Source organism: Mobula birostris, chromosome 8, assembly GCF_030028105.1.
Source record: "Mobula birostris isolate sMobBir1 chromosome 8, sMobBir1.hap1, whole genome shotgun sequence".
NCBI lineage: Eukaryota > Metazoa > Chordata > Chondrichthyes > Myliobatiformes > Myliobatidae > Mobula > Mobula birostris.
Window position 1 is genome coordinate 58,348,813 of NC_092377.1, and position 15,397 is coordinate 58,364,209.

General features: G+C 40.9%; 1 protein-coding gene across 1 annotated transcript in view; it reads right to left on the minus strand.

Moving 5' to 3' along the window:
* Window positions 1-361: 361 nt before the first annotated feature.
* pnpt1 (polyribonucleotide nucleotidyltransferase 1, mitochondrial) overlaps window positions 362-15,397 on the minus strand; it is a 66,229-nt gene continuing 51,193 nt past the window's right edge. Inside the window, exons 21-28 of the mRNA XM_072265261.1 lie at window positions 10,382-10,445; window positions 10,182-10,265; window positions 7,879-7,962; window positions 7,310-7,416; window positions 7,157-7,212; window positions 3,137-3,215; window positions 2,910-2,957; window positions 362-762 (exon numbers count right to left, since the gene is read on the minus strand). Of these exons, the coding sequence (XP_072121362.1) occupies window positions 607-762; window positions 2,910-2,957; window positions 3,137-3,215; window positions 7,157-7,212; window positions 7,310-7,416; window positions 7,879-7,962; window positions 10,182-10,265; window positions 10,382-10,445 (678 nt within the window). The 3' untranslated portion in view covers window positions 362-606. The remainder of the gene's footprint in view (window positions 763-2,909; window positions 2,958-3,136; window positions 3,216-7,156; window positions 7,213-7,309; window positions 7,417-7,878; window positions 7,963-10,181; window positions 10,266-10,381; window positions 10,446-15,397) is intronic.

The following is a 15,397-nucleotide window of genomic DNA, read 5'->3' on the forward strand; positions in this document are numbered from 1 at the left end:
ACCATTTTTGGGTGTATCCAAAGATTCCTTATATCTGACTCCTAACACGCATTCTCACCCTGAAATGCAATTATTTCATCCTCTGCAACTTTCATTGACTTAAAGGCATTACAAAAATTAATATGCTATAAATCTTTATTATAAGGAGAGAAGACGAAATGGAAACTAAAAGAGAGCTATGGAAGAAAAACAAATAGGCATGCTAGTCTAGCTAGGACAAGCATGCCTATTAAGATTTTGGCCAGTATTTTAGAACTACCTAGCAAAATATCCAGTTGGTAGCATATTTAAATGGAATATAAATTAACATGCTTTTGTTTCATCTTAAGTTTTTTGGTACCTTAGCAGCAAACATAAAGCAGCTCAATCTTTCCCATATCAGTATTTTATTACACAAAAAGAGGACACAAAAAAGGACACTTACAATATTTCAAGAACAATATTATTTAAGGAAATATGTAAATAAATGTAGCACTAATATATATATATATATAATATATATTTTACAAAAAATATTTTTAGCATTTTGATTTTTAAAAATGCCTGATTAGACCGAAGAATTGTTTGTTAGCCAATTAAAGTTTTTATGATGAGCTTTGAAAATGGTTATGAGGAAGCACTAGATGATGTAGAATCTCTTGCCCCCATTACAATGCTACTTCTGTCACTCAGGTTTTTAACTACTGTCGTAGCTGGAGATTGTAGAACTTTGCGGGAAAGTCTCATCCTTCCATCTGTTGGGTCACGGCCAAAATACTTCACCTGTTTTGAAGAGGAAATATTTCATTCCATTAACTTTTCCACTCACTTCATGTATTAATTTTAATCTAGATTTTATACTTCCGAACATTCATGATTTAAAGACACATAATAATTCAATTTCGCAGATTTAATTGAAACTCTATTGTTATCTTGCTCCTTATCTAAAGTGTTGCGCCCTGGCTATTTTTAAGTCAGCATTAACAATCTGAGCAGATTGCTTTTTCTTCCCTCCAAATAGACATCAATTTTCTTGAGATATTGTAATTTTTAAAATTTCCTTTGATTCAAACATAACTTACTTGGGCTTTTCTTAAAAAAAACTGTGATGGACCACCCAGTAAACTGTTGTAGGGTGCTGTTCCAATCATCTGGTCCCTTATCCAATAAGATGTTGAGAATTATTCAAGTATTGAGTTCTGTCAAGAATATGCCAGTCAGGCTTACTGCAGTACCCGGGAGCTAGTTTGACAAACAGCCATTTGCTGTGCCTCTTACTTCTTCTTAAAAAAATGAGACCTTACAACACTGTGATGCAAGAACAATTCTGTTGTTAAGACCATTAATCTTTCTGGCTCTAAATGCAAAGATAGTGAAAGGTTCAGACATGAGGAAATCTGCAGATGCTGGAAATTCAAGCAACACACACAAAAAATGCTGGTGAACGCAGCAGGCCAGGCAGCATCTATAGGAAGAGGTACAGTTGATGTTTCGGGCTGGGACCTGTGAACGCAGCAAGCCAGGCAGCATCCATAGGAAGAGGTACAGTCGACGTTTCGGGCCGTGACCCAAGGGTCCCAGCCCGAAACATCAACTGTACCTCTTCCTATAGATGCTGCCTGGTCTGCTGCGTTCACCAGCATTTTTTGATAGTGAAAGGCTACTAGTAATATATTCTAAACCTGAGTGCACAGGGTTTGGAAATATTTTCCTATTTGCTATTTTGAATCCAGAGCTAGCTTTCAATACAAAACTATCCCACATAAAAAGCTACTTTTTTTTATAACAAGTCATACCCATCTAATTTTGGAACATGGTTGCAATACAGTGGATTCCAGTTAATTAGGACACTTCAGGACCAGTACATTTTGGCTCAGTTAAATGGCTGCCTAAATTAGCTGAAGTTTCATAGAAATAGTTAAAAAGGTAGAAGACTGATAAACCACCATTTAACTGAGTAACGGATTACATATTTAAATGAAATACAGAACAAATTAGAATACTACCAATACTACTACAGTACTATAAAACTGTGTATATGTTCCTATTAGTTATCACTGGAGGAATTCATCTAGTCTATGCTGTCCTATTCTTTTGATCAACTGTAAGTGAACAAAGTCAGTGCAGACACCTAGTATAGATAACGGACTGCCTTCATACAATGGTATTGACAATTGCGTCCTCTAAATTATTTTCATTGTAACATTGAAGATGATTGTCAAAACCTTCAAATTCTTAGTAGTTTCTAACCTGTTGAAGTAGTGAAATCATTTTATTTTCACTCCCAGCCATTTCCGGCAACTCCACGTCTGAATGTTTAAAACCATAGTGAACAAAACGGTTCTGAATTGTTTTACTGCTAGTTTCTCACTGAATTTTGAACACAAGCACATGCAGTTGATGTTGTTTAAAAGCTGTCCGCTCTAAGCAAGGTGTAGCATCTGAAGGCCACACAAGTGCATGCGCCTAACACTAATTAGAAACCATTTGGCAACAGAATCCTGCACTAATTAAGTGGCAGAGTGTCTCAAATAAACAACGGGAATCCTGGCTATTTTCTTGATTAGTTTTTGACCCTAAGAGTTGTCTCAAATAAGCTGTCCTAATTAACCAGAATCCACTGTATTTGTTTTTTATCTGTTGCCCTTCTGAAAAATATTGCATTAGTAGCAATGTGATCCAAATGAAAGTTTGGAGATTGATTAATGAAATTCAATGTTTTCTGCTTTCCCACTTCTCACAACTCTCCCAACATCCATTTTGATCCTGAGATCTAATTATTCCACCCCTTCCAACATCGTCTGATTTCAGTATTTGAAATAATTCCTCATTTTTAATACATGGAGAAAAGACACAACAAATTATCCATCACTTATTTCAAATAGAGCTAAGGTTTAATGACAGGCTTCTAACAAACAAAATAAAAATACCTGAATCTGTTGTCCAACTTCCATGCCAATTGCACTGGGATGTTTTATCTAGAAAAAGACATTTTCGCTTAGTAAAATTGAGAGGCTCTTATATTACAAAACATCTTTCAACACCTTATAACAAGTTCATAAACTTTAAGAACTGTGATATATTTAATGAGGCAATGTGCATGTTCTACTTTACAAAATTTTATTACAATTATTGTATTTAGTTACAATTTACTTACCTTTCTGAGGTCAAGCTGTGAATTATGCAATAAAACTGGAGTCATATTGGGATATAGCTTCACCATTACTCCAATATCCCTGTACAAATAAAAATTGGATCAATTGTAACCTGCTACATCAAGCATTACTTGCTGTCTAGTACTCAGGTGAAAATAATTTGAGCAGATTCAAAGCAGAATTTGGTGAGTACAGGTCAGGACTAACTTAAAGCAATTTGACAATGAACTGGCAATCTCATTAATGCCTCCCTTTGTAACTGAATCCTGGACTACTTAACAGAAAGGCCAGTCAGTCTGCATGGGCAGCAACGTCCCTTGTCCCATTACACTGAGCACTGGCGCTCCCCAGGGCTGTGTCCTCAGCCCGCTGCTACTGTTCACACTGCTGACGCATGACTATGTCACAGGATTCAGCTCGAACGATATCATTGAGTCTGCGAATGACACAACAGAGGTTGGCCTCATCAACAAAGACGATGAGTCAGAGTAGAGTGGAGCGGCTGTTGGACTGGTGGAGAACAACAACCCAAGTCTGAACGAGGAGAAGACCAAGGAGATGAATGTGGACTTTAGGAAGGTGCAGATGAACCATCCCCCTCTGTGCATACATGGTTCCTCCGTAGAGATTTGAGTGCACTAAATTCCTGGGAGCTTCACATCACGGACGACCTCACTTCAATATCACCTTCCTAAATAAGGCGACACAGAAGTGCTTCCACTTCCTGAGGAGATTGAGGCAAGTGAGGTCCCGCTCCCCATCTTAACTGAATTTTATAGGAGCACCATACCAGAGTCCTGACGAACGACTGTGAGGATGGCCGAGAGGATCACTGGGGTCTCCCTACCATTAATCAGGGACATTTATCAGTAGCACTGCATACACAGGGCCTTTAGTATTATCAACAATCCCACTCATCCATCCAAAATCTTCTTTGACATTCTACCATCAGACAAGAGACTCAGATGCATAAAGACAAGGACAGTCAAGATGGGAAACAGCTTCTTCCTTCAACCATTAGGCTTCTGAACTCCCTTCTGCATCACATTCAAAGAGACACCGGATAATTTGTAGTGTGCTATAGAATATTTAATTGATGTACTTTACTTTGTTAAACCACACACAATTCATTTCTAGATCAAGTGGTAGTATGTCAAGGTATCTGGACTTGCTGTGTTCTCTAGAATACGTTTCGCCACTCATCCAAGAGGCTTCTTCAGTTGTGATCCATGGTGGGTAGTTTTCCAGCTTATAAACTCTGTGAATTGTTTAAAGTATAGCAATCACGTGAGCAACACACACAAAAAGCGCTGGTGGAACACAGCAGGCCAGGCAGCATCTATACATCTATAGGAAGCGATACAGTTGACGTTAGTCCTGACAAAGGGTCTCGGCCCGAAACGTCAACTGTATCACTTCCTATAGATGCTGCCAGATGCTGTGTTCCACCAGCACTTTTTGTGTGTGTTGCTTGAATTTCCAGCATCTGCAGAATTCCTGTTGTTCGCAATCACGTGAGGGTTGTTTAGAGTTGTAGAGGTAATGAGAGAGTCATTAGTCTTACCTTTGCATGAATGGAGGTGTAAATTGTGTAGATGCGATGCTCGGACTGCATTGTAAATAGCTGATAGGTGGTGTCATACCCCAAGCCCTCTGTTCAGGGACGGGTTTTCCAGTTTGATATGATGGCTCATTTAACACCTCTTTCAAACCACCTGTCCTCCCTGTCCAAAATGTAAACATTGTTATCAAAAGAGTGTCCCTTATCCTTTATGTGTAGATATACAGCCGAATCTTGACCTGAGGTGTTAGCCCTCCTACGTGGGGCCATCCGCTTGTGAGCATGTGATTACCATACCGTTAAACAACTCACAGAGTTTATAAACCAGAAAACTACCCACCATGGATCAGAACTGAAGAAGCCTCTTGGATGAGTGGCAAAACGTCTTCCAGACAACGCAGTAAGTCCAGTTGCCTTGATTTACTACTGCTTGATGTACTATGACCTGGTTGACCCAGAACCTTCATAGACAATTCACTTGTATATTTAATTCTTACTTTTATGGCCCCAGTGAGTAAAGGAAATGTATCTCGTGCTGTGAAGCGAAAACATCGCACACTATCCATTAAAGATAAGGTTGAACTCTTGAAAAAACTGGACAGTGGTGTATCGGTGAAAAGCTTGTGCGACTGTTACAACATTGGCTCTTCCACAGAGAACGATATAAAGAAACAGAAAGAAATTGATAGTGGCTCAAAGAAACAGACGTGCGTAAGAAAAACAATGAAAAACAGAAGAAGCTCGGAACTAGATAAAGTGCTCATAACGTGGTTTAATCTTCGTGTAAGTGAAGGTGTTGAACTATCTGGAGATACGGTGAAGGAACAAGCAAAAGTGTTTCATGAAGAACTAGGACTAGATTATGAGTTTGACTATAGTGAAGGCTGGCTTCATCGGTTTAAGCAGCGTCATGGCTTACAGTTTCGTGCAGTGTGTGGTGAAAAACGCTCAGCAGACAAGGAAGCAGCAGCAGAGTTTGTTGACAGGTTCGCCAAGTTAGTCTCCAATGAAAAATTAAGCCCCGAGCAGGTGTTAAATGCTGATTAGACTGCTTTGTATTGGAGATGTATACCAAGAAGAACACTAACAACAGCAGATGCAGAATCGCCAACAGGGTATAAGGCATCAAGAGATCGTGTGACTTTGTTAGGCCGCTCTAATGCTGCAGGAACCCACAGATGTAAGTTACTGATCATTGGCAAAAGTTTACGTCCCAGGGCCTTCAAAGGTATGACGCAACTTCCTGTAGCAGACAGACTTTCTATTGACAGGCTAATTAAGTTGACAGGTGAATTGCTGAAGGGATTAGAAGCACTCAGCGGTAGCTGGAACGCACCCAGCACATCTTTAAGAAAAAAGCCAAAATAAACCAGCTAATCAATTAGGTGCCGCCCGGTACGTAAATGTTGGCCCAGATCAGAGGCGAGGCAATCGACAATTGCCTCTGATCTGGGCCGACATTTACGTGCTGGGCAGCACCTAATTAATTAGCTGGTTTATTTCGGCTCTTTTCTTAAAGATCTGCTGGGTGCGTCCGGCTACCACTGTACCTCTGCATGCTTCGTGGCCCGGTACCGGTCTGCAGCCCGGAGGTTGGGGACCACTGGATTAGAGCAACGATGTTTTATAACTGAGCAAGAAATAATGAGTGTTTATATGCTGCAGGATAAGCTAATCAGAGAGAGATCAAAATATATGAAACAGCTTACCTTGGAAGATATGTTCAAAAAAATTGCTAGAAAAAGTGCAACAGGGGAGCTAACACTTCAAAATCCAGTGCCATCAACTTCTGCTCATCCAGATAAGCTGCCACCAACATCAACAGTTTTTGAAGAAACTGTTGTGTCAGTTTCAGCACCAGCTCCTGATGCTTCACTCATTTTTCAAGATGAAGATGTTGATGATCCTGACAACCCCACACTTGCAGACATGTAACTTTGCCTGATGGTATATTAAACGTCTCACTTTAGAAGCGGCTCAACTTTTCTGTAGAAGTTAATTCCTGTACATTTACCTGTACCCTTTATTTTATCTGTGCCTGTACAGTACATATTACTTTATTAAAATTTCATTTGCTACTCATTTAATATTTCTGTTTCATTATTATCTAACTTGTACTGATTTACATGATATTTTAAAGGTATGATGAGGCTGTTAGCTATTGCTTAATGTGATCCTTCTATAATTCGGCATTTTCACTAATCCGGCACTCCTCAGGTCCCAACAGTGCCGGATTAGTGAAAGTCAACCTGTATATGTGTAAGTGTATTATTGTGCTTTGCATCCTGGTTTGGATTTATGGCATGAATCATTCACGTAAAACTTTTATCATTGGTATTACAAATTATATAATTTAGGCTTTCTGTTAGTATAATTTGAAACAGAATACAAAGTGTGTGTTCAGCAGGTTATGACCTCTACTTGTGTAGGCTAACACACAATTTCTGCAATATAGATTTACCGTATTTCAGTTATGGTGGCAGTGTAAACTGCTCCAAACTCGAGATTCTGTTCTTGCTGTGAAATAAGAAAAGACACCATTTGTTTCAATGCAGAACAGTATACAAACGAACAGTTCAAAGTGTCTAATGTACAAACTGATATTTATACTTACATCATCTTTGCAGAGTTCACTTATGAATTCACTAGCTTCATGCATAGCATTGGGAGTTGGTGCAAAAACTGAAAAAGTTTCTTCATCAATCTGAGATATTGTAACTCCTTGGGGGAAAAAAAAATGGCAGAAATTTGCTGGTAATGTAATGCCACTCAGGTATTTAGAAAATTACAAATTATTCACATTGGTTAACAATGTATTGCTAAGTAACAGACTGTAACTGTACCAATTATGATTATTAGTCCATATAGTATTTTTCTTTCATAGAAAGAGATCATTGTCAGTTTCATTAAAAAAAAAATGACCAATGAACCAACAATCTTTGATCCTTTGTTCAGCCAACCGGAAATGATGCTGGTGACAAAAGCAAATTCCATAGGGATCTGTCTTTTAGCTCCTTTTCCTCAATACTATGGTTTACTTCAAACACTTTCTCAAAAGCAATAGCCTACCAGTATTTTCTCGCATTGATTTGACGTTCAACTACTCTTGGGCATATGTAATCATGTGCATATTGCTTTGAGACATAAGAAACAGAATTTCATTTTCAATAATGCTGTTCTTACCAGTTTCAGCCTGAAGTTTTCTAAGGTTGTAACCACCTGGACCAATAAATCTGGCCCTTTTTGACAATGGCACTTGTATAGTTTCTGAAAAATATAAATTAATAAATTCTGTTCAGGTTTGGTTTTTTTTCCATGATTTGGTGGCCCAAACAAAGGTGGCAAAAAAATCACCTGAGGGGAAATTTAAGGTTTGTGTGTTGAAAATAAAACAGAACCCTAGCAACAGTTAAATACATCAAATACTTAACTACATTTGCAAAGTCTGACACCAGTAAGAAATTTGGATTTTTTAGTGTTTTTTTAAAAAAAAGTTTTCTCGGTTTGCCTAGTTGTTCAATAATTTGGATCTGTTGCAGATAATTTAAAGTAGGTTGTATATTGTTACCGCCAATCAAATTTTATATCATTATTTATTTAGGGATACAGTGCTGAACAGACCCTTCTGGCCCAAACAGCCACACTGCACAGCAACCTACCTGTTTAACACATGATAATTTACAATGACCAATTAACCAGTATGCCTTTGGACTGTAGGAGGAAACCAGAGCACCCGAAGGAAACCCACGTGCAAACTGGAAGGACATGCAGTACAATTTTTCATACGGAGGATGCCATAATTGAACTCTGAACTCCTGAGCTGTACAGCATTGCACTAACTGCTATGCTGCCACCGCGCAATTCTTTACATAAAACAAGAAAATAAGCCATAGTAGTTGGAATAGGACTACAGCTTGCCAACACTGACAAGTTGCAAATGATGTCAATCCAGTTTCAGGAATTCAAATGACAAGGAGCAATTATTTAGTTCTATGAGCTAATTTACACCTATGGTTTATGTAGATTGCATTATGTAGATTGCATTGGGGGTAAGGTATTGGTGTGGGTGGAGAATTGGTTAGCAGACAGGAAGCAAAGAGTGGGAATAAACGGGACCTTTTCAGAATGGCAGGCGGTGACTAGTGGGGTACCGCAAGGCTCAGTGCTGGGACCCCAGTTGTTTACAATATATATTAATGATTTGGATGAGGGAATTAAATGCAGCATCTCCAAGTTTGCGGATGACACGAAGCTGGGTGGCAGTGTTAGCTGTGAGGAGGATGCTAAGAGGATGCAGGGTGACTTGGATAGGTTGGGTGAGTGGGCAAGTTCATGGCAGATGCAATTTAATGTGGATAAATGTGAAGTTATCCACTTTGGTGGCAAAAATAGGAAAACAGATTATTATCTGAATGGTGGCCGATTAGGAAAAGGGGAGGTGCAACGAGACCTGGGTGTCATTATACACCAGTCATTGAAAGTGGGCATGCAGGTACAGCAGGCGGTGAAAAAGGCGAATGGTATGCTGCCATTTATAGCGAGAGGATTGGAGTACAAGAGCAGGGAGGTACTACTGCAGTTGTACAAGGCCTTGGTGAGACCACACCTGGAGTATTGTGTGCAGATTTGGTCCCCTAATCTGAGGAAAGACATCCTTGCCATAGAGGGAGTACAAAGAAGGTTCACCAGATTGATTCCTGGGATGGCAGGACTTTCATATGAAGAAAGACTGGATGAACTGGGCTTGTACTCGTTGGAATTTAGAAGATTGAGGGGGGATCTGATTGAAACGTATAAAATCCTAAAGGGATTGGACAGGCTAGATGCAGGAAGATTGTTCCCGATGTTGGGGAAGTCCAGAACAAGGGGCCACAGTTTGAGGATAGAGGGGAAGCCTTTTAGGACCGAGATTAGGAAAAACTTCTACACACAGAGAGTGGTGAATCTGTGGAATTCTCTGCCACAGGAAACAGTTGAGGCCAGTTCATTGGCTATATTTAAGAGGGAGTTAGATATGGCCCTTGTGGCTATGGGGGTCAGGGGGTATGGAGGGAAGGCTGGGGCGGGGTTCTGAGTTGGATGATCAGCCATGATCATAATGAATGGCGGTGCAGGCTCGAAGGGCCGAATGGCCTACTCCTGCACCTATTTTCTATGTTTCTATGTTTCTATGTTTACTTAAAAAAATTAGTATATTTATTAGCATTTAATTTAATATATGTAGAAAAAATCTTGAATCTTACATTTGTAGCTGATGTCTTTGACTACATATGGATGGAACAGATTTATGAACACGGAGGCATTGCTCAAAGCATCACATGCTGAGGAATATTTAAAGTTGTATTTTTATTTTAATTGTAACAATTTATCAATTTGGAATACAAAGTAATATTATAAACCCAGGGCAAAATTATTTAATATTATGGGTCAACTAATTTTGTTTACATATAACCGTGATGTACAGAAAATGATAGTATAAATCATACCTAGCACAGGGCCGTTTTCTTTCCTCTTCTCCCTGGGTTTAGCAACCACTTTATTCATTATGTTCAAGATCTCTTTCTTGGCAACTTGTTATATTAAAAAGAAACAATATTGGAATAATGCAAATTACAATTCGAGGTATAATGCAATTACCGAGTTAAAATTGAAGTTATAATGCAAGTAACAATGATTTTCAATTTACCTGAAGCTTGCTGAACAGCTTCCATCACAATTTTCAATGGTAATCCTGCTAGTTTAACGTCTGCCTATGGAGACAAAATAAATTTAAGTGGAACATTTAAGATGACATACAAAAATAGGTGAAGAATATTTCTTATCAGCACATATTACTCGACAGATGCTATTTCAATAGCTCTTCACTCAACCCTGGAACATCTGGACATCAGAATGCTCTTCATTGACAACAGCTATGTATTTAACACTATAATCCTCTCCAAAATAATCAACAGGTTCCAAAACCTAGCTCTCAATACTTTCTTGTGCAAATGGATCCTCGGTTTCCTCACTTGCACACCCCACTTAGCTCGGATTGGCAACAACACCTCTTCCACAATCTCCATCAGCACAGGTGCACCACAAGGCTGTATGCTTAGCCCCCGCTCCATTCACTTTAGACTTATGACTGTGAGGCCAAATACAGTTCCAATGCCATATTTAAGTCTGCTGACTAAACCAGTGTTGGCTGAATCTAAGCTGGTGACAAAGCCGCATACAAGAGGGAGATTGGAAATTGAGCTGAATGGTGCAACCTCTCCGTCAATGTCAGCAATATCAAAGAGCTGATTATTGACTACAGGAAGAAAAACCAGAGGTTAAAGAGTCAGTCTTCATTTGGTGGAGAGGGTCAGCAACTTTATATTCCTTGCAGTTATCATTTTAGAGGATCCACCCTGGCTCCAGCACGTAAGTGCGATTACAAAGACTGCCAAGACATCAACTCAACTTCCTTGGAAGCTTGCGAAAATCAGCATGTCATCTAAAGCTCTGATGAACGCCTATAGATGTGTGATAGAGGGTATACTGACTGGTTACATCACAGCCTGCTATGGAAACACCAATGCCCTTGAATGGAAAACCCTACAAAAAAAGTTGAGGATACAACCCAGTTCATCACAGATAAGTCCTCCCCACCATAAATCCCCACATTTATAATAAGTGCTGCTACAGAAAAGCAACATCTGTCAAGGACCCTCACCACCCAGGCCATGCTGCTGCCATCGGGAAGAAGGTACAGAAGCCTTAGGTCCCACACCACCAGGTTCAGGAAAAGTTATTATCCCCTCAACCATTATGGCTCTTGAACCAGAGGGTGTATCTTCACACATCCTAACACTGAACTGATTCCACAACCTATGGCCTCACTTCCAATTATTACTTATTTGTGCATTAGCTGTTTGTCCATCTTTGTTGTGTGCAGTGTTTCATTGATTCTATTGTGTTTCTTCATATTTACTGTGAATGCCTGCAAGAAGATAAATCTCAGGGTTGTATATGGTGATGTACTTTGATAATATTTACTTTGAACTTTTGTTTTTTTTTCTACTTGAAGAATGTTACTTATTCCTCTGAGTATAGTTTAATTATCTTCTTCTTCTTACAGAAACATCTGCATGATGATCAGTGATGTTACCTGGGGTCGTCAGGTGTTTCAGGTCTTTCAACATCATACACCCTCGCCCAGGCGACCCGACCGGGGTTGATCAGACCCCGGCCTGTGCCCTAGCGGCAATACACCCTCACCCAGGCGACCCGACCGGGGTTGATCAGACCCCAGCCTGTGCCCTAGCGGCAACCCATGGATCTGCCCTCTTTACCCAGAGCCATCTTGGCGCTTTCTCTGCTGCATCTGTGTGGTAGAAATGGCTCTCCTTCTTCTCTCTCCCGTAACTCCAAGTGTAGTGTATACTTTGCAGAGCGACTGGCCTACAAAACCATGACACCCGACCTCCACGGGCCAACACTTTGCTCTCCAGCCTCTTCTTTGGCAGGTGTTCTTCAGATCTTCATACTTGGCTCTTTTCTGCTTGTAGGCCTCCTCCATGCGTTCTTCCCATGGCATGGTAAGCTCAAGCATAAGAACGTGCTTCGATGAGTCGGACCACAACACAATGTTGGGCCGCAATGTAGTCTCTATGATGTGGGGAGGAAACTGTAGCTGTTTTCCCAGATCTGCCACAGTTATGGTCACCGTTGTCATTACCTACAATCTCCTCTCCACACCACCTTAGGCCACTGTTTCCAAGACTAGATCTACGTCAAATCTTTGCCACTCTGCTGTCTGGCAGGCTTTGGACGGTCTGAGATGTGATGTTGGGATGCACAGCTGGCACCACGCAGAGGCTCTGGGTACTGTGGGGTGCTTCCTGACCCTGTTCCTCCTCTGCCTCACCAGATAGGGAATCTGCGCATTGTGGTGCTCTCTGTTACTCTTTACACTTCATCCTTGGCGGTGGATTTTCAAGCCTCTTTGGTTCTTGCAAATTTTGCCACAGATACACTGTATGCTCGTTGTTGTTTGTCCATTGCAGTGGTTTGGTAGCCTTGTATCCGTCCGGCTGGGAAGCTCTTCTGCACCCTGCCACCCCCACCCCCCACCCGGGCTTCCCTAGGGGTATCTTTCCATTCTTTGATCCGTAGCCTTCTTGGGTACTCCTTTACAGGAGCTGCAGTTAGGGCTGCTAACCCACCCCGTCCCAGTTTGCTGTCTCTCCAGGCTGTCAACCAGACTCTTCCTGGTAATCACCAATGTCCGAGGAGGTTGTTCTTACAGAAACATCTGTATGATACTAGGCTAGGGCACATCACCAGTGATGTTACCTGGGGTCATCAGGTGTTTCGGGTCTTTCAACATCTCCCAAAATGAATCTATACCTGGTGTAAAATTGAGGGGCTGGCTGAGATGTGCATTCAGTCCAAATCTTCTTCATGCCTGCGACAAGTACTCTTTAAGTCCACTTTGACTTGAAGGCAGTTGACCTTCAAGTCACAGAGGACTTTCATATTTGCTAAGAGTGCGTAAATATTCCAGTTCAGATAATGCTTAGAGTATAGGAAACTATTATTGTCAGTCAGTTCAGTTCCCCACATTAGATATCAGAAAGCTAACAACTTTCCGATGACCAGATAAGTCAATAAAATGATCACTATATTTCATTTCGACTCCATTCTGATCCATTTATAGTCAATATTGATTGGATTACAGAGGCTTTAAAGTGTTACAATTGAAGAGTAAATGTGTGTCACTGCAAATAGAAATGACAAGGGATTTCAACACAACAGATATTGGGACTCTTGCCTCAAAGCCAGATGTAAGACCATAAGATATAGGAGAAGGCTATTCGGCCCATTGAGTCTGTTCCGCCATTCAGTCATAGGCTGATCCAATTCTTCCAGTCATTCCCAATCCCTTGCCTTCTTCCCATACCCTCTGATGCCCTGGCTAATCAAGAACCAATCTAACTCAGCCTTAAATGCATTCAATGACTTGGCCTCCACAGCTGCTCGTAGCAACAAATTCCACAGATTTACCACCTTCTGACTGAAGTAAGATCGCCGCATCTCCGTTCTAAATGTGCATCCTTCAATCCTGAAGTCGTGCCCTCTTGTCCTAAACTTCCCCCTACCATAGAAAATAACTTTGCCACATCTTACCTGTTCAGGTCTCTTAACATTCAGAGTGTTTCTATGAGATCTCCCCTTCATTCTCCTGAACTCTAGGGAATACAGCCCAAGAGCTGCCAGACATTCCTCGTATGGTAACCCTTTCTTTCCTGGAACCATTCTCATGAATCTTCTCTGAACCCTCTCCAATGTCAGTATATCCTTTCATAAAATAAGGAGCCCAAAACTGCATACAATACTCCAAGTGTGGTCTCACGAGTACCTCATAGAGCCTCAACATCACATCCCTACTCTTATATTCTATATCTCTAGAAATGAATGCCAACACTGTACAAGGCCTTGGTGAGACCACACCTGGAGTATTGTGTGCAGTTTTGGTTCCCTAATCTGAGGAAAGACATTCTTGTCATAGAGGGAGTACAAAGAAGGTTCACCAGATTGATTCCTGGGATGGCAGGACTTTCATATGATGAAAGACTGGATCAGTTCGGCTTATACTCGTTGGAATTTAGAAGATTGAGGGGGGATCTTATTGAAACGTATAAAATCCTAAAGGGATTGGACAGGCTAGATGCAGGAAGATTGTTCCCGATGTTGGGGAAGTCCAGAACGAGGGATCACAGTTTGAGGATAAAGGGGAAGCCTTTTAGGACCGAGATTAGGAAAAACTTCTTCACACAGAGAGTGGTGAATCTGTGGAATTCTCTGCCACAGGAAACAGTTGAGGCCAGTTCATTGGCTATATTTAAGAGGGAGTTAGATATGGCCCTTGTGGCTAAAGGGATCAGCGGGTATGGAGAGAAGGCAGGTACAGGGTTCTGAGTTGGATGATCAGCCATGATCATACTGAATGGCGGTGCAGGCTTGAAGGGCTGAATGGCCTACTCTTGTACCTATTTTCTATGTTTCTATGTTTCTATTGCATTCGCCTTCTTCACTACCGACTCAACCTGGAGGTTAACCTTTAGGGTATCCTGCACAAGGACTCCCAAGTCCCTTTGCATCTCTGTATTTTGAATTTTCTCCCCATCTAAATAATAGTCTGCCCATTTATTTCTTTCACCAAAGTGCATGACCATATACTTTCCAACATTGCATTTCATTTGCCACTTCCTTGCCCAATCCCCATACACTATCTAAGTCTCTCAGCAGGCTCTCTGTTTCCTCAACACTAGCTGCACCTCCACCTATCTTTGTATCATCAGCAAGTTTAGCCACAAATCCATTAATCCCATAGTCCAAATCATTGATATGCATCATAAAAAGCAGCAGTCCCAACATCGACCCCTGTGGAACTCCACTGGCAACCGGCAACCAGCCAGAATAGGATCCCTTTACTCCCACTCTCTGCTTTCTGCTGATCAGCCAATGCTCCACCCATGCCAATAACTTCACTGTAATTCCATGGGCTCCTATCTTGCTCGGCAGTCTCACGTACAGCACCTTGTCAAAGGCTTTCTGAAAATCCAAGTGGAACATCCTGGGAAAGGTTTCACTGATAATGTAATGGTCTTTCTGTAGAAGCACTGCTAATGTAATGGTTTTTCTGTAGCAGCAGTGTTTGGGTTATGGCTAG